Source organism: Haliaeetus albicilla, chromosome 6, assembly GCF_947461875.1.
Source record: "Haliaeetus albicilla chromosome 6, bHalAlb1.1, whole genome shotgun sequence".
Classification (NCBI taxonomy): domain Eukaryota; kingdom Metazoa; phylum Chordata; class Aves; order Accipitriformes; family Accipitridae; genus Haliaeetus; species Haliaeetus albicilla.
In genome coordinates this window covers 10,499,956-10,519,264 of record NC_091488.1, presented here as the reverse complement: position 1 = coordinate 10,519,264, position 19,309 = coordinate 10,499,956, and the positions used below count along the sequence as shown (strand labels likewise).

Sequence of the window (19,309 nt, the reverse complement as noted above, 5' to 3'; positions counted from 1 at the left end):
TTGTTCTGTGAGACAGCAAACTTCTTCCATCGAGTTTCCAGAGGCTGAGGAATTTGCGAGATGGTGTGATGGGGTGGGGAGAGAAGGGGAGGAAAACCAGCCGACTGCACAGCCTCTAGCACACAGGCTGCACCAGGGAGGTAGCACCAACGGGGGTACTACGGCTCCCACCCTTCTCCCTGCCCAACGCCTTGCCTCCCCAAAGAGCATGCCAGATCTGAGCAAGGTGACTCATGTGCAAACGTGCCTTATTATTAGGACATGCTGAATTGGAGCAATTAGCCATGGAAAGGTCATTCTGGCTAAGGAAACCTTCCAGTGAGACCACACTGGATGTAACTGCTTTTCTGTTCTCCTGCCCCCCACAGCATCGCCAGGAGAAAAAGGTTACAGTCCATGAGCTGTGGAAATTCATGCTCAATACCTTGCCTTCTTGGGGCAGTGGGCAGCTGCAGCAATAATGTGCCAAGCGCACATGGCCAGCACAGACCCGCAGCTGCAAAAATGTCCGATTTCCCCTGTGTGGGCTGTCTGGAGCACTCCACAGCTGCAGCCAAAAATTATGGCCTGAGTGTTGTTTTCTGGCCACTGAAGAGGTATCTTCATATGCTACATGTTCATTGACCAGTGAAAACAAAATGATTGACATAATAAAAGACATGGGAAAACATAAGGAATCAATATTTCTAAGGGTCATTCATTGATGGTATCAGTTGACCCACACTGCACCGCAATGAACAGCCATGTCAGGATTTGCCCCTACGCTAGCTAGCTACAGGTAGGGCTGTAGCTCTCTGTGCATGTATGTGTGTTTGATTCCTCTAATCCTATCCCCTATGTGATTTCTGTGATGACTGTTACAGTGTTTGATATTTTTCTAAGACAGGTCTAAGGAAGAAGGTATTAATAGGTAATAATTTTCCATTCTTAATTTCTGGTACCTAATTAAGTGTATGTCAGAGGTAAACTTATGTTCAAGTTTTAGTGTGCTTGTGGGATAATCCATATAGGGCCATAATTCACTTTAAACTAGGCAGCCTGGGAACAATCTAATTTTGGACAGCCCAGTCTTAACGTGGCCTGTAAAACCAGTCCTAGAAAGAGGATGAAGTAACACGTATGACAGAAGCAGAGACATGTCTTCACAGTGAAGTGACACTAAATTACACTGATTTTAGTCAAACTTTCCTGGTCTCCTTTCCAAACTTTGCTATTCTAAACTGACACAACTTGGAAGTGGAAGATCTGGTCTTCCACTCAGACAAATGGACTAACATGAGCCCGGAGCCAATGGCATTTGGTCAGAGTAAAAACCAGTATTTTTTTTTAAATTAAGCCTTTTCTGGAAAGTTTTGGGTTGCTCAGAAGTTTACAATTTGAACATCCTTACTGATTTCAAGTTTGCTAGTAAAACTCAATCCCAACGCAAAGAGACTAGCATCTCTGTCTTTTTACCACAAAACCAGTATTTTCCATGTTTTCCCAGCTTTAGCTTCCCTCCTGCTTTCTTCCTCCTTTGAACTGTACAACTAATGCAGTCTTATGTACATTCACCACTATTATCTGTAGAGTACTGTCAGAAAATACATTTAAGTTACTACTGCCAACTGCTTGCCTTTGTTGTCATTAACAATCTTCATTTAATAAAAAGCTTTTATCAAAAATGGTTTTCCTGTAGTACTTTTGTTTTTCCCAGAAAAGGCATTAAAATTAATTTGTTTTCTCTTGGTCTGTATTCTTCAGTGAATACAGCAAGGAACAAAAAAGATAAACATGTGAGAGAAACCCCAAAGAGAAGGTAATGTAGAAAGAAACAATTCTGTTCTAAAGTAGAATATTTTTTTTTCACTTTTGAAAGAAAAAAAATGATTGAAGACTGGTAGAAAACATCACATTGCAACTGTGCTTTTGGTGTACAAGGAAAACACTTCCCTTCTCCACAGCTCCCTGTGGCTTCTCTACTGGGTGAGGCGGAAGGTAATCCTATGCAGAAAGATTTAACCTGAAGGTTAGGGATGATTCATGAGATCTTCTGCTGGAAATATATTGGACTCTCTACCGATGCTGTGCACTTCACTAACCTTCCTAAAGAAGTGCTGCTGTTTCCCTTGCATGTTTTTCACATACAGTCTCTGCCCACACTGCCTTAAACCTTGGAGGAACAGTTTATTATTGGTATCAGAAGAGTATTAAGACATTTCAACTGCCCTGCTATGTAATGAGCCACACAAACTAAACGGGAGATACCAATTCTGGAGGATAAATGAAGTGAAGAGACACTAACTCTTCACTATTGTGTTTTGACGATGGTTACTACCCCAAATGAGAAGTGGTGCCATTAGTTGCAAGGGGCCTATGAGGATTCTGCACGAAGCCGCAGCTAGGCTGGTTTGCAAATCCCAGACAGGCACATTGGCACATATATGTTATAAAATGCATTGGATCCACTTTCTGAAGATCCTCGCTCTCTAATGACAGCTGCCAAAACTGAAAGTTATGTTTTATGAGTATGCCAGCTGTCTCCTGTGCAATGGTTGTCAGGTACATAAAGACATATTGAAAGGATATCGGGGAATCACGTGAATGTGCAAAGAACAACGGGGGATGCTGAAAAGCTTCACTGCTGAAGTACGGCAGTGTTGCATGCCCTGCAATGACCCTTTTGGAATTTGCGCAGCTTGCTTTCCTTCCTTCCTTCTCCTTCCCTTCCCTTCCTTTCTTTTCCCTTCCCTTCCCCGTTTCAAATTTTTGGCAAAAAAAGAAAAAAATGAAAGAATTTTCACTGAAGTGACAGTTTTTGAAATCAGAACATTTTGGACCAATACCAATTCAGATAGCGAATGCTGCACAAGCGCTCCATGGGAGCTGTACGGGGAGTGCCTCCTAGACACATTCCGACCGAACACACCGCCCATGCTGTTCCACGAGCCTCTGTTTCAGGGAGGAGACATGATATGTTATGGGAATTTCATGGTCTGATGCATTGTGGAGTATGAAATACGGCAGGGGAGATCCACTCCATCTATGAGAATAAAGACATTAAGCAACTGAAGTACAGCTCCTCGGAGACAGTGTGATGGCATACCAGAATTGAAGTATTTGAGTTTCAGCTAACTATTTTATCCATAAACTCATTTTTCTGTAAAAAGCAGTTCTAATTAAAAAAATATATTCAAGAACAGCTTTATGTAAAATGGAGGAACATGACGTAGCATGGTTGCCGTTCTCTGGAACAGGCTTTGGAGGCGATCTGGAATGCATCCTGCCTTATTAACAAGGAAAATGTTACTTCCATTAAAGAAAGAAACAACCCTTCCCCCCCAAGCTATCCGTGAGAAACTCTCAGTGTATTTTCTGTTTGAAATTTAAATTTGAGTGTAATACCACCCACTGTATGAAATGAATGTGATTAAAATGATGGTTCCTTTTATTTTCAATTAAAATACTTTTTAAGTGTTTAACTTTCCTCACTAAATGCAAATGCAGGTGCATAATACAGCACTGGGAAACCAGAAAGTGGAAACCCACTGACCTAGTTTCACCATCCCGGCGGACTAAGATGCAAAAAACCCAAACAAAAACACGTAAAAGCACCCCACCCCCCGCTCCCCCAAGCCTGCCAGGGCCCCGAAGTAAAATGTGCTGTATAAAAGTCACAAAATTAAAAACATTAAAAATTAATTCGTGCAGGAAACGGCAAATGTGGTGGGGTTTGCCCTGTCCGTGACCCCGGTTCCAGAGTTATTTTGGGGGGGAACCACGTTCAGAAGGTACCGCACCCCAGGAGGCGGGAGGGAGGGAAGGGGACTACGCAAAGCTTTGGGCCTGAGGTAAATTTTGAGAGATTTGCGAGGAAGCCGCCAACGAATTCCGAAAAATTCAATTAAATGGATTCGTATTTCGTTCTACTTCGGTCCCAAAGGCCGCAAACCCAGACTGGCCCGCGGCTTCTGGGCCCGCACCGCCGCGCCTCCCGCACTCCCGGGGCTCCTGAGGAGGAAGGCCAGGGCCCGCCTCCCTCCGGTACCGCCCGGGCGGGCTATAACACGGGGGGAACGGGCGGCGGGGCCGGGGGGGAGCGGATCGGGCCGAGCCGAGCCTTTGAGGCCCGGGACTCCCGGACCCGGCGGCTGGGCCGGACCGGGCCGGGCCGGGAGGGCGTGGCTCGGCCCCGCCCCCCGTGACGTCACCGGCCGGTCTCCAGGCAACGGCGCCCCCAGCGGCGCGGGGCTCCCGGCGGGCCGGGGCGGTCATGGCGCTGCCGCTCCTGCCCGCGGCCTCTCGCCAGCGGAACGTGAGTGACCGCGGAGGGGACGCCCCTTCCCTCCCCTCACCTCTCCTCCCCTGCCTTGCCTTGCTCCGGTGCCGGGGCTGCCCCGGTGCCGGTGTCGGTTGGCACGGCCGTTCCCCTCAGGTCAGGCCAGGCCAGGCCGGGGTCGACGCGGTCGCCACAGGGCGGTCGCCGGCAGCGCTCCGCCGGCCTGAGGGGTGACGAGGGCGGAACAAGATGCCCTTTGGGTGCCGGTGGGAGCGGGTGAGGCGCAGGTGCTCCCTGCGGAGTCGGCCCCGGGGTGGCGAAGCAAGCCCCGGTGCCACGGCGAGGCCTGTCCCCCCGCACCCTCCTTACCCGGCAGGTGGAAAGCAAGGTGCTGTTAGGTGTACAAACCTCCTCCGGTTTTACCTTGGGAGTGGGAATACTTTGCAGCTAGGCAGGGACTGAGGGATCGGGCAGCTGCTGTGGGGCAGTTTGCGCTCTTGTTGCGTCTCTCTGTAGATAAATTGAAAAGGCAGAAAGCAAAGCAAAACGGGGAGAGGCAGATACCCACTAGATAAACCAAAAAGCCTTCGCGGAGGGGGGTGGAAAATGCTAGGGATGCTAATGTGTTTTTTTCAGAGCTGCCAGTACTATTAAGTACCGATGGCAGTCTGTGAATATAGAAGATGGTATTTTTATCGTGAGCTACAATAGCAAACAAAAGAGAAGGCTGCCATCGCTATTTCAAACTTGTTCAGCAAGGGTAGCTAGAAATTTGTTGCATACAATCTGTACTGTGAAATGGTACAGGAGGTAAGGAAGGATTTGGGCATGGCACTGTCGCTGGTGCCTTTAGGAGGCAGATGAAACAGTGTAGACTTTCTTAATAATGTTAAAATAACTGGAAAGGAACCTGTTTTTTCATGCTACGAACATGTTGTGGCCGTTAGAGCCCTCATTTCTGCATCCTGACTGCTGGGGTGCTTTCCTAGCTCCTGAGTCTGGTCCACCCTATGAGGGAGTGTATAGAAGGTGATAATGTAGTTCAGAGACAATTTGCAAATGATTTGTCAAGATGTGTATTAACGCCAATGATACCATGAGTGTCAGTACCCCTTCAATATGAGACTTCTCCATGCTGTTAGCATATCTGGAGCCTACTTTACGAGCTATGAATCAGTTTGCATTAACTGCGGTCCAGTGTAAAACCTCTGGCAGCTCTCTTAAAAAAACCAAGACAGGTAGATGCAATCATAGCTGGCCAGGTGCTGGTACAGGAAGCATGAAATTGGATAGAAATATGTGGACTGCCCAGCCTTGCTTGGTGTGTCAGCATTGCACAGGTGCGTGCAAACACAGGACCTCTCACAGGAGGAGCCCAACTTACAAGCAGTAAGGATCTTTCAGGCAACTTCTTTATTGCAAACAGCAGGCTGGGTGCCATTGTTTTAGACAGATAAAAAAAAAACCAGGAGGGTCTGGTGGTGAATACTCAGTCTCTCTTGCTGAATTCAAATTTGTATTGTAAAGAGTTGGTTGTGTGTATAACACTTCAGGTAGCTGCTGAGTGGGCGTATCAGCAACAGTGAAATAGGTGTCTACCATTGATATCTGCTGGGTGGAAGTAGAATAGCTCAGCTCAATGTTATCCATGACTTTATTGTTCTCCAAATTTCAATTTAACTTAATTGATAGGGATTATTGGTTTTGGAGTATGGTGGAGTGAGTCATCTCCAGAGGTCCACAGGAGCAATGAAGAGGCTTTGTGGTAGCCATGGTGCCTCCTTTTTCAGAGAAAAGGCACAGTATTTGGCTTCATGTGCTTGGGAAGAGTTGCATATAGAGAGCATTGAACACCCCATGCTGAAGTGCATGGAGTGTATATATGTGTTATGAGAACTAAAGGCATGAAAACCAAGTCACAACTGGCACAAAACACCATTGTAAAACAATGGTTATACCCTTGTTAGGGCTCCAAATTGCTCTTTTTGACAGTCCTTGAGATAGTGGAGTTAATACAGATAACTCGCCTTTCTTGAAAAGCATTTCTGATCTCCACTTAGTTGTTGGCTATTAGATTTAATTTTATTTTCATACAGTTCCACAAATGAGAGGCTAAGAAGAGCATATTTAAAGGGAAAAAAAAAGTGTCATTGCTATAGATAAATTGAAAAGGAAGAAAGTGTTTTCACCTGTTAGTACTCTAAGCATTGTCATCAATGCCTCTTATTGCACAGAAACAACAGTAGCAAAGCATCCCCTGAAGAAGGACGAGCAGAGGACAGAGAATTGCTGTTCCTGTCAACCCTTGGTTTATAATTATGGGTATTAATTCCACTCTTAACCACTGTTCAAGCTGCTGCTGCAATCCTCTTTTCTCTGCCCCTAATGCTTCCACCTGCCTCATATATAGGCTCACGAAAGGCAGTGGAAGAGGAGTACATATGCGTTTTGTTTACCTTGGATGTGTTCCATAAGGCAGCTGGGCTCTCTCCAGAAAATCAGAGTTTTAAGGTACTTAGGGACATGGAGTCTAACTTCAGGGCAGCAGGGACTGCATTGGCAAGTGGGAAGTAAGAAATCTTTTCGCAGTGCTTAGGTCTCTGGATCTAAGAGCCACTGGCCCTTGTATTACCCCTCCGTTGTGATTATTATTACTTCTAGCTCACTCTACCAGGAACACTTGCTTCATCTCCAGGTGGGAGCAAGGGCAGCGAGGCTGGGCAGCTCACAGCCGCCGCTGGTGCCGGGACTGTGAAAGGCAGCAGCCGCTGGCTGTTTTTTATTGTTTTTCCCTCCCTTAACTGTAACTGACTGGTGCCCAATTCAGCAACCCCGAGGGCGATGCTGCCGCTTCGGTCCTGCGTAGCTGGGACAAAATCTTGCTGCTTGGGCATCACAGAGACTAGAGGGAAACATGGGGAGGTGATAGGCACTTTTAAAACAGGCAGAGTGGTTCCTACGGTAACGTAAGGTAATGTTTCCTTTGTGCTAAAAGAAGAGCAAGGATGAAAGGGACAGGCATAGCACAAGCAGTGCCATGTTTGAATTTTGGTTTGATGGGGTGGAGAAGAATGACGGCTAGCAGAAGGCATCAGGAGCATAAAATACTGTCTACAAAGAGAGTAAAAAGAACTGCTCCTATTTTTTCAGATCTCTTTAAAATCAAATTACAGTAGTTTGTGTACACATAAGTCCACCCATCAAATAAACCCCCTTCACCTCCTTTAAAACTCCTGTTCCTTGAACAGAAGTCCAAAGATAAGCTGCTCATCAGCAGCGCCTGTCATGTTCACATGTGGGTGATCAGGAGATCTAACGACAGAGCAGGCTGGTATTTTGAGCATGGATTAGCTCATCTCCTGCCCACCTGTGAGGCCCCCCTCTTCAGGGTGCTGGCTAATGGGCAGAATTCAGGCCGTGCCCCTTTGCCGAGGCTGGAGAGGCCGGATTCTGTGCTGGGAGTGCTGCTGCCCCTCAGCGAGGCTGGTGCTCCTCTGTCCTGACGGCCTTAGAGAAGTGCCCTTGTCTGCCTGGCAGTGGCAGGATGTGGTACTCGCACATCATTTACCATCCTGGTGCATTAAAGAGTTTATTTATTTCTTTATTTTCACAAACAATAACTTGCGGGTTACCCCCTTGAAAATTTCACTACCTGTTGCATACCCTTGGAAAGGGGAATTCCTCAATTCTTTTCTTTTTTTCCTGCCACGGAAGCCGATGTTTAAGAGCCACAGGGAGACCTAGGTACTGTGGCTTCCGTCTGCAGAGCCCAACTGATATTGAAATTGTGCAATACTGAGATTTTCAGTTTTGTCCATACAAGTTATATGCGTGTCACCTGTTTGTCAGGACAGAAAATCACAGATCTTGATAACCATGTTTAATCCTGCATGTGGTGGAAATATAGCATGTAATAGGTTTGCTCTGTTGCTGCAAAAAAAGGTTTGTGCATTTGGAGTCTGGACTGTTAGGGATGACACTGGTTGCAATGCAACAGCATCATTACTTCCTTTGTTAGCGTTACTGGTCTACCTCTTGTTCTCAAAGGCAGCTGCCCCTTCTGATACCAGGTTGATGTTGTTGCCTTGTATCAGCAGCTAATGGAGAGGACCGCATATTCACATGGGTCAGATTTACCAAGTGCTAGCTGACCAGTGTATTTTCTTGCCTGAGGTTTGAAATCCCTCTCAGAGAGAGAATTCTGTGCAACAATTCAGCATGGCATTTCTCAGAGAATCGGACAATAAGTTTATAGATCTCAGGGGGAAAATACATCCTTGAGAATATCAGTTTCTGTTGTAAACTTTAGTGGTGCAGCAGAAATTCCACATCTTCCTTGTTTACTGCAGGAGGTTGGAATTGCCCTCAACTGTCCTTCTGTTGCTGTCTCTACGTTTCCTGGCTTGAGTGTTTTCTGCTGCTCTGTAATCATTGGTGCCAAAACAGGACATTAGTTTTTCTTGACAGAGTGCTTGGCAACCTCTGTATAAGTAAGCCTGCCTGCTGTGCCTTCCCTTCTTTCCCTGGCCTTCTTTCCTGAACCCCTTCTGCTACCTCCTGCCCCCAGCCCCACACCCCGAGATCTCTGTTCACAACCCCCAAACCCAAATCTTCCTGTAGCTGCCCATCGGGGTTGCATTTTGGACCCTTTACTTTATATCCATCTGTTGTCTTCTCTCAGGCTGCGCCAGCTCAGGCAGTAAGAGCAAGCTAATGGAATCATAGAATGGTTTGGGTTGGAAGGGACCTTTAAAGGTCATCTAGTCCAACCCCCCTGCGATGAGCAGGGACATCTTCAACTGGATCAGGTTGCTCAGGGCCTCGTCCAACCTGACCTTGAATGTTTCCAGGGATGGATCATCTACCACCTCTCTGGGCAGCCTGTTCCAGTGCCTCACCACCTTCATTGTAAAAAATGTTCCTTGTATCTAGCCTAAATCTACCCTCGTTTAGTTTAAAACCATTACCCCTTGTCCTATTGTTACAGGCCCTACTAAAAAGTTTGTTCCCATCTTTCTTATAAGCCCCCTTTAGGTCCTGGAAGGCTGCTATAAGGTCTCCCTGGAGCCCTCTCTTCTCCAGGCTGAACAATCCCAACTCTCTCAACCTGTCCTCATAGGAGGGGTGTTCCATCCCTCTAAAAATTTTTGTTGCCCTCCTCTGGACCTGCTCTAACAGGTCCACGTTAGTGTTGATGCACCTTGTTCTGGGATGTGTTAGAGGGGCACCAGAGTTGCTGGGATCCATGTCTTAAGGTATTCCTCCTTTTACAGTACCACTTAACCTCTGAGCATACTGAAACCTCCGCAGCAAGCTGGGGATGATAAAAGAGTTGAAAATTGGTCACATGAATTTGACTGGCACAGTGTGCAGCATTTGCATTTATTTCCATTGCTTAGCCAAAGCAACCAGGAGACTGTAAGAGCAGCCTAGAGTAGTTCAGAAATGCCACAGTTCATCCTGATACAGGATTTGAGCAGGATCTCCACAGTGCAGCTGCTGTTCTCAAGATGGGAATTAAAAATGGATGCGGGGAAGAGAACTGGGCTGCTACCAGTGGCATCTGCCATAACTCCCTGTGGGACTTGGTTAAAAACATGTAGCTCCTGAGGCAGCGTGTGTCACAGGGCTCCCTCATCACTCCAGCCGCTGTGGGGAGAGATTTCTAGTTGTGTTTGGTTCAGCTGAAACGTGCAGCTCCCTGATGAGTTTGCTGTGACTCTGTACCAAAGTATTAAAGAGCAAGATGGAGAGAGCACACGGCAGTGTTCCCCAAGGACTGCAGTGGCTGAGTTTGCAAAGCCAATAGCTGCAGTTAGAGAATCCTGACCTTTGCATTAGTCACTATTGAGTGTATCCTCAATATTTATTTCAGGCTCACCGCACAGAAAATGGCCAGCTTTGTTCAGCAGATCTACAGCCTGTTCAGTTTAGCTGCATTAGCACAGCAGACACAGTAAAGCTCTTTCCCTGCACTCTCACAGATTTCTTTTAGAAGTAATTTAATATTACTGTGGAGGTAACATGATGTTCTGTCACTATTTTAGGCTGGATGTGGTCTGAGTTCATTAGCTGAAGTTTCCCAAATGTCATTTGTCTCTTTTGTGATCTTCAGTTATAATTACTTTTTCTTTTAAACATTCTTTTGGGTTTTTTTTGTTGTGGGTTTGGTTTGGCTTTTTTTTAAGAAATAACTGTACAGACTTTTAGAAGAGATTATTTTGCATATGGAAAATTAGGTGCATTTTATGGAGAAGGGCTTATAAGTAATTTTGTGATTAGGAATTTAAAATACTCTTTTTGTCGAATACTCAGAAAGTTATAAGAATGCCACAAAAAATTCTTAACAGAATTGCAGCTGTTGGGCCATGTATTTTTCATATCAAATTGTGAATGATGTTGTGATTTCATCCCTAAATTCTGGAAAATTTCCAGCAGGAGCAAACCTGGATTACTTTGATGAACACTTTACCACACTGTAGCTTGCCAAAACCCAGAAACAGATGAAGAGCAAATTCTTCTAGAAGAAGCTTTGAGGACATGAAGAGCTTTCCTTTGCTCAGGAAAACTGCCACCCTCACTGTGCTTTGATAACTATGCCTTTCTCCTTAACTCATGCTTTGGTAATAGGGGGAAAATAATTAAATACTTGCTGTGCCAAAAAGTAGATCTGTTCTATGACACCTTCAGTATAAATTAGATGTTTCTGCCTAGAAATTTCCCTTTTAAAACTCAGCTTGACTATAGTTATTCCACATTTGAACTGATAAATGCAGAAAGCTCCCTTCCATTCTGACTTCTCTCCAACTCTTTATCAGGTTACTGAGGAACAAAATTATTAAAAAAAGAAATAGAAGAAGAAAGGGCAGCTTGGCAGCGCTCAAAGGAGAGGGAGAAAACCATCCCAAGTGCAGATGTGTTACAAAGCGGGTGCCAGAGCCCGTCAGTGCCTGTCTGTTCCAGAGTCCTGTACCAGGAGAGTGCCTGTGCCCTCTTCTTGAGGAAGGGGGGCGATGACCACATCAAGAGCTGCTCCTAATGCCTACATGTCAGTGCTTACACTGCGCACCGAAGCATGACGTTTATATCACAGCTCAAAAACATGTGCTGATATGAAATATTTTATTTTGGGCATTATTCCTGCAAATATGTAGCTCTTTTTTAAATCTTGTTAAATTCCTGGCTTGAGCAATCCTGTGTGGCGGGGGTGGGGGGAGATGGCCTAACTAATTGTTACACAAGTATTTCCTTTTATTGATTTTCTCTTTTATTCAGTAACCCTTGTTCTTGACTTATAAACATATGGGTCAGGAGTAATTTTTTTCCTTTGTATTATTCTTTAAACTATGATACTTGCCATGTGCCCTTTTATTCACCCCTATGTAAAACATTGCTTACCTTTTAAATATCTTGTTTGAGGAAGTGCTTCCATACTCCCAATCATTACTGTCCCCAGTATGCAAACCTTATCTGGTTTTGCAATTACTGTTTCAAAAGGTGCTGGCTAGCCCAGCTTCTGTTAACCTAAGCAAGGTATGGCCATTGATTACTATGGTATTAAAAATAATAATTTGTTAAAATAGTAAGTAATTTATTATTTTTCATACCACTGTCCTTGCAAAAGTAGTATGCCAAAGGGTTTTAAGCAAAGGTTGAGCTACAGTAGTGATTGAGCTGTTCGTGTCAAGGGCAGCTCTCCATTCTGTGTCATTGGATTTAGAGCACCGCAAGGCAGGTGAACAGTTCAGATTGCAACCTTCAGTGTGCGGTAGTTTGTATATATGAGCATTGAATATTATGAGCCATGAGGTTGGTTAGCTGCCTTTTGAATTTCTCACTCTCTTTCCTATTGGCAGAATGAAATAACTATTCGGTTACTTTCAGGTTTTGCTGCTTCACTGCTTGCACTTGTTCCCAGAACTGCTGTCCTGAGCGTGTGTTACGTTATCTTGGGGCACTTGAATGTTGCCATGATGAAAAATGATTATTTGTACTATTTTTTGATTTATGATAGTAACTTAGAGTTGTCTACATCTTTTGGGGGAGTAGTGGTTTAAATATATGCATGTGATAATTAGTGATGCCCAGTCTTCCAAATGTAGTGGAGGAGACAATTTTGGCCCTCTGCTACTTTACTGATGTACCTCCTCTGGTGCTGCTATGAAAAATTTTGCTGTCCAGCCTTTTCCTCTACCCAGGGCCTTCTCTGTGCTCACCCATAACACCAGTTTCTTCCCCTTCAGCCTCATGCTCACCCAGTCCCAGGCCAAGGGAGGGCACAGCTGCTGTAGCCTCTGTCTCCCCTTACTAGGTGTGCTGGGGTGCAGTTACCCCATGGCCCTTCTACGCCTTCCCAGACAAAATGTTTCAAGGATTTGAGAGGGCGAAGAAGGGAGGAATAGCAGAGCAAGAGGAGCTAACGAGTCAGGATTGCCACTTATGGGAGGAGGGGTTAGTAGAGCTTTCTGTTGGCTTTTCCTATTTCCCTGTCCTCTTGCGTGAGACTGATGTGTGGGGTCGTTAGGGGATTGCTGCCGGAGTGCAGCTCACACCGGCTGCCTCCATTCGAGGGAACTGGCCAGCAAAGCAGGCAGCTCATTAGGAGGGACATTCCCACAGGCAGGACTGATACTCATGTGGGGCCAGAGGCTTTTCTGCATCACTTCAAGACTGGCTCCAGCCCCAGCCAAGAAATGCGAGTAGGCAAGACGGGTTTCTTTGCAGTTGGTTGTGCATAGTTTTTTACACACTCCATCCTTAATTGCCTGAAAAAATAGTAATAAAATAAAGAAATCACTACAGAGACCTTCTTTTGGAATAAGCCCAGATGGAATAAATATTCTGTCTTTTGATTCAGATCCAACCTCCCAAAATTCAAATGTATTCACTAGTACAGAGCCATTTATTTTGCACTCGGGGATGCAAGTGTAAATAAGATCTTTCACATAAGTAATGAGAGCAGGCTGTTCTCTGGGTACTCCTGAACCATTTCCACTTGTCCTCTGGTGATCTGTAGAAAAGGCTTTTCCCCTCTACCTTTTGGAACAGTTCTAGTGGGTGAACTGCTTCTTTCTACCACATGCCTCAATCCTTTTTGCAAGGAAGGTGGGGAGGGGGGGCACAGCCGGTATCATCCTGTCTCTCAGCCTGGGTAAATAACTGGAATGTTTTTCCATTTTCATCTATAGGGCTGGCAAATTGACCACTGAAATATGTCACTTCACTTGCAGCGTTCCAGTTGTTACAGGTTTTTAGACTGTATTAAAAGTAATTATATAGAAACTTTTACATGATTAATCTCCCTTGCCTAGATAGGTAAGTCTTACGGATTTAGAAACAAACACACAGATTTTTTTTCTCTTTTTCTTCCAAACTTTTGACAGATAGGGAAAGAAAAGTTCCACAAGTCACAGCACTGGGGTTACTGCAATAATGTTGCTATGCTGGTTGGAGAAGATAAACCTGGAATAGGAGGTGAACCGTTACCTGGTCGGAAGCTGAAACCTAAATACAGTGTATTTCCTGAAGGGATGGGAAGTGATGGTCCTGCTTGGGTAGCATTTGACAAGCAGGTATGTAGAAATCTAAATCTGTATGTGTCTTATGAATAGCTACAATATGACAAAGACAGTATAAAGGTGAAATTCAGTTAGTCAGGTATTTCAGAAGATTATTTTGTGCATGCAAAAGAAGCTCCTAGATGGACAAAAAGAGCGGTAACATCTATTTTTCCGTCATATTGGTATATTGGACAATTAATATAAACATATCATGCCATACAGCAACATATAAAAATATTTCTGTATTGGGGTACATCTCCTACAGGATATATTAAAAACAAGGGAGTGGTTGACATATTTCTTTTTAGTGAAAGTGGTGACAGTAAAGGAATTATTTGGCAACCTGAGAATGAATGTAAGGCAACATTAAGAATGAATGTAAGGTATGCCCTAGTCAAGGAGAAAATGTGAATTATTTGGCAACCTGAGAATGAATGTAAGGCAACATTAAGAATGAATGTAAGGTATGCCCTAGTCAAGGAGAAAATGTGCACGGGGACTCGGGAACCATTAACCTCAGTGGAGTGCTATAGGCTCAGAATTTACTTGTCCCATCATGTTTGCTTGCTCAAAGTCCTGTTCACTTTTGTGTGATCTGTTCCTGTGTAATATAGGTAGACTGTGTCCATTATAGACAGAGGAGTTTAAAATTAATAATTTTTTTATTTTGCAAGAATGTAGTGATACCTTTAAAGTTAGAGAGTTATCAAATAACTAATCTGTGATGATATGAATTTTGTAGCACACTGTCATTACTTTCCATGTTTAAATTTAATGTAAATTCTACTTAGCAATGTTTTCTTTCTAAAGCAAAAGGCCTACAATCAGAGAAGGAAAATGATCCAGAAAAAGAAATCATTCAGCAGATTGCAGAAATGTTGCATGACTAAATGATTATGGTATTTAAATATTGGGAAGAATGGCTAATCTCATAATTTTTGCTTTAAAAGAAAAGCCATGAAGGTAATTGCAGTACAATTACACATTTGTCTTTTTGGCAGACCAGAACTAGTACAAGAAAATGTAAGGTTTGCACAGATACACGTGACTTCGGTTAGCATTGCCTCTGAAATCCCTAGTATTGCTCACACAGTTTTCAGCGATGTGCTCAAGTATGAATTGGTCTAATGTGGCAAAGTGTTAAGGCTTCAGTCCATCCTGCACTTGCTTTATCTGCACCCTTCTTTCAATGAGGAGGTGCGTGTTGGCGTCTCAGGGCAATATGTAAGTTAGCAGGACTTGGACCCAAGTTTATGAAATAAAGGGATTAGTTAGGAGGCAGTGGGGACGTGCCACTGAGCATCAGGCACTGAACTTGGCTGGTGAGATTAGCTAGGTGGCCTTTTGACGTTCCTTCTCTAATCGGTGTATTCCTCCACAGAGCAATACAGGACAGGAATTTGCAGGTTCGGAATTGGCCTCTGGAGGGCTCATGTGTTTGTATTAATTGCAGACTGTTAAAGGGTACTACCCAACTAATTTAGCTTCCTCAGTTAAGAGCCTAGAACGCAGCTACGTCCTCCAGTGCTGCAGTTTGTGACTCAGCAGAATGGACTACATGAAAAATGGTTTGAGTAGGTGTTTATCTTTTTAAATGTAGTCTGCTTTCTTACTGTTTTTCTTTGGTTTGTAACTTTCAGCAGTACCATAGTAGTTGGAGGAAGGACAGGCATAAAACTTCATTATTAAGTAGGTTGAGAAATAGTTTTTGCAATTTCGTATGCCTAATAGGAAGCAGGTGTAATTTAATTTCTACTACGATTAAGTACACACACAAGGCCTCCTGGGCTTGAAACGATGTTTATAATTTGATTACCACAGGTGCCAGGGAAACCTTGTGCCAACTTTACAAAATGTCAGGGAGTTTATTCGATATTTGTTACTTTTGGTTTTCATAGGTAACATTTAATTTTTTTAAACAGTGGGTTGGGAACTTTGCATGCAGCAATGTACTACAGATGAAACATGAGTTAGGAAGTGTTACATTTCTGGTATTTTTAAAATTAACTTTGCTTTAAAATGAAAAGTAAGTCATCTTCTTTTCTGTCCCTTCCCCTCCTCACCCTTCCTGTATCATCTATTTTGATCTGCAAAACTGCAGTTGGCTGCTGCATATATTTCAGTCATACACTAGCATGTTGATAAGGGTATAAAGAGAGTAAAGTTTAAGTGCAAAAGAACTTGCACAAACTCCTTGAATAGAGTAAACCAGGACATAGGTGTATGCTCAGTGAAAGAAATAAATACAGTGTATTTAGGACCTGATTGTGCTTGGAGATCTGTGCAAACAGCAGACAGACCATTTCGCCTGGCTGCTGTCTCATGAGACAACCATTCTCAGAAAAGATCATTGACAAAATTAAGAACAATTAGTAATAAAATAGGGCACTTGAACAATATGTTTGTCAAATTACTATTATACTCTAGTGGGACTAGCAGAATAGGGAGAAGACGGTACAGCATCTAAGTGAGTTTCCAATGGTTGCATGGCTTATCAGCAGCTGGGCAAGGAATGAAATTCAGCTCCCTGTCAGCTGAACCCCAGGATGTTCAGACTGGGATATAGTGGTTCCACCATAGTACCTTTGAAGTGCCCTGGAGTATTCGAGAGATTTACCCAGGGCTCCTGGTCCTTCCAGAATAGTAGCTGGAGGCCAGGAAGGATACCTTGGTAACCAAAAATGGCACTATACACCAATGTTTTAGACAAATGGAAGGAAGAGGAAATGTTAAAGCATGATAGAGCTGTTTGTGTTGGCTCTGTTGTACGTCAGATGTTTTATTGAGTGTTTTTGTGTTTGATACATGAAACAGTGAAATCCACAGTTAAAAATTGCATGTGCCCAGAATGATTTTTTTATTTGTTTTCAACTATTTCGTCTGTAGGTTGTTCAGAAACTTGCATGTTGTACTACTTAAACAAACCATAACTGATAATGTCTAGATTCTTTTGTGTGAAGATTTAATGTCATCAGGTTTAACAGGTAACAGTTATGTCATCTGATTAGAATTTAAATTTTATTTCACTAATGGTAGTGGGTCACAGTGCGGGAGAGTTGATGCCAAAAATGTGTCTGTCCTATTGTTTGATGCATGCTGAAAATCGGTGGGATCTTAGCCTTTGAAATAGTTTGTGGAAGCAGAGTTTTCCTCATCTTGCACTTAACCTGCCTGAGAGAAGGCAGAGTGGCCTATTGAGAAGTCTGACTAGGACACAGGGCAGCTGTTCTTGTGTGCTCCTGAGCAATCCACTAGCTCTCTCTCCCCAGATGTAGAAAAAGAGGTTGTGTTTGTCTATTAGGGTGTTCTAAAATCTCTGTTGTTAGTATTCATGGAAGTACTTTGAGGTGCTCACTGAAACAAGGAACAGCTTAGTTGTCTTTTTTTTCAATGCTTCAGTTTGTCTAATGAACAAGAATAAAGGTAATTGAATTTATTAAATAGAATCATTGTGAAAAATGAAGTATGAATTAGCACTGATTTGACCCAAATGTGTTGGGGGGGCAGGACAGAAACCTGTTTCAGTTAATGCCTTCCTGCACATACTTAACACAGCAATGCACTACCAAGTAGATACTTCTTGCATGTTCCCTTAAAATTGGTCTTCGTGATTAAAGACGATAAATTATACCGAGAAGCGCAAAACTTGTGTAATCGTTTGCCAAGTTTGAACTGGGATCTCCAGACATAAAGGCCACTGTAGTAAACCACTGAGCATCTCACCTATGAAGGTTTTTTTTCTTGCATTACTGCTATTGCAAGAGACCATGAAGACCAGCTGGTATAATCTCTGAGATTTCTCCACTCACTGAATTGCAGAACCACGTAAGTTTTGAAATGCCAATATTGCACAGCTCTAAATGACTCCTGAAAAATGTCATTTCACTCTGATAGTCTTCAGTACCATTTATTAAACAGCTTGCAGGATCTGCTTAAAAAGAACTTTTCTTTCCACTTACTCAATGGTAAAGCCATTACTGTCATAATGCACTTTATTTTCCAACAATTCATTGAATAGCGGTCTAAAATTTGCTTCAGGACCTAGATAGCTCATTGTGTTATCAAAAGTGCTTTGTTCAGAAGATTTTTCCAAGCAGCATGCTGATAGTTTTATATTTGATTTATTTCTTTACTGTAGAGTTCCATCTCTGCTTAGATGTTGTGATAATAAAAATGCCAAGCAAAGAATTTTAAATTTATGTGATTTAATGTGGATTTCTGTTCTTACATTTCTGAGAAATAAATCTACCTCCTGAAATCCATACATTTAGTTACTTATAATCTATACAAGTTTATTTTATTGACTATTTTGCCAAGGCATTGGAGATTTTGCTGCTTTACACTTATTTATTGTTTTTAATAGGTATTGTCTTTCGATGCCTATTTTGAGGAAGAAGTGCCTGACAAAAATCAAGAGCTATATAGAATCAGACATTGTAAAATATACTTCTACCTTGAAGATGATACAATTCAAGTGATTGAACCCCAAGTGAAAAACAGTGGCATAACTCAAGGTATCTATTTTTAATAGCATTCTTTTTTTCCCCCTTTATTTTTTTCTTATGTACAGTCTTGGTCCATTCCAAAGGATAGGTAATGTGACTTCTTATAGTTGGAATGTCAGTGAACAGCTGTAATTGCCTTTTCTTGTTACAGGTCATAATGTGAACTTTTTTATTGTCTTAGTTTCCTTAGATGTAGGTTTTGTAAGGCAGAATCCACTCCCATACTCAAAGATACAATTTTTTCTTTAATATAGTTGTTTGCAATTATATGCCAGTAGGTCTTTTGTCAGTGTTGTGTCACTTCTGCAAAAGCAATTTGTGTTCTAGATCTCCATTCCTGAGCCTGGCTCCTTCCATCTTGGCACTGATAGTAAGTCCTCTAGTGGCAGCTCTGTAACTGTTCATTAGCTGCTGCAGTATCTCTGCCATTATTGAAGGAGAGTGCCTTTTGTGTCTTTGGCTGTTGGTTCTTTTATGATTAAAGTGCCCTTGGCACAGTAATTTTTCCTTGACGCCTCAGAAGCTGCCTCGCCTCGGTGTCACATCGCTGCACTTGGGCCAGCCTGAGGACTTTTGGAGGAGAGTTTACTGAGCTGATTTACTGAGTATTTACTGAGTATTAGTGGACTTTGTTTACATTAAGAAAATGTGACCTAGTGGTCAACATCCTGTTGCAGAAGGGGAACACAGCTGCTGCTTCTTGGTGTTTGTGGGTCACTGCCAGAATTAAAAAGTTTTCAAGGGATATAGTCCAGATAAGCAGGATATCTTGGGATGAGTATCTTGGGATGACTGCGCCTCCGAATCCCTAAAGATATTTTGTATATTCTGGTGGATCTTAGCACAGCAATTTTCAAAAACAAGTTAACCATTTAACTGCCATATTCTTTTCCAAGATGAGCAGATGCTATCAATTTCTCAGTCTACCGTGTAGGATAATATTTAAAGACGTTATGTGCCTCATTACTGTTAGACCTGGGATAAAA

The 19,309-nt window shown here is 43.1% G+C and overlaps 1 protein-coding gene across 3 annotated transcripts in view; it reads left to right on the top strand.

Moving 5' to 3' along the window:
* Positions 1-4,173: 4,173 nt before the first annotated feature.
* Positions 4,174-19,309, top strand: part of EFHC2 (EF-hand domain containing 2) — a 62,741-nt gene continuing 47,605 nt past the window's right edge. Inside the window, exons 1-3 of one of the 3 annotated variants that reach the window (XM_069784990.1) lie at positions 4,174-4,294; positions 13,642-13,830; positions 18,182-18,332. In XM_069784990.1, coding sequence (XP_069641091.1) covers positions 4,253-4,294; positions 13,642-13,830; positions 18,182-18,332 — 382 coding nt within the window. In that variant the 5' untranslated portion in view covers positions 4,174-4,252. Of the gene's footprint in view, positions 4,295-12,772; positions 12,958-13,641; positions 13,831-18,181; positions 18,333-19,309 lie in introns of those variants that run through there. The other 2 variants (XM_069784991.1, XM_069784992.1) reach the window with 2 other exon arrangements.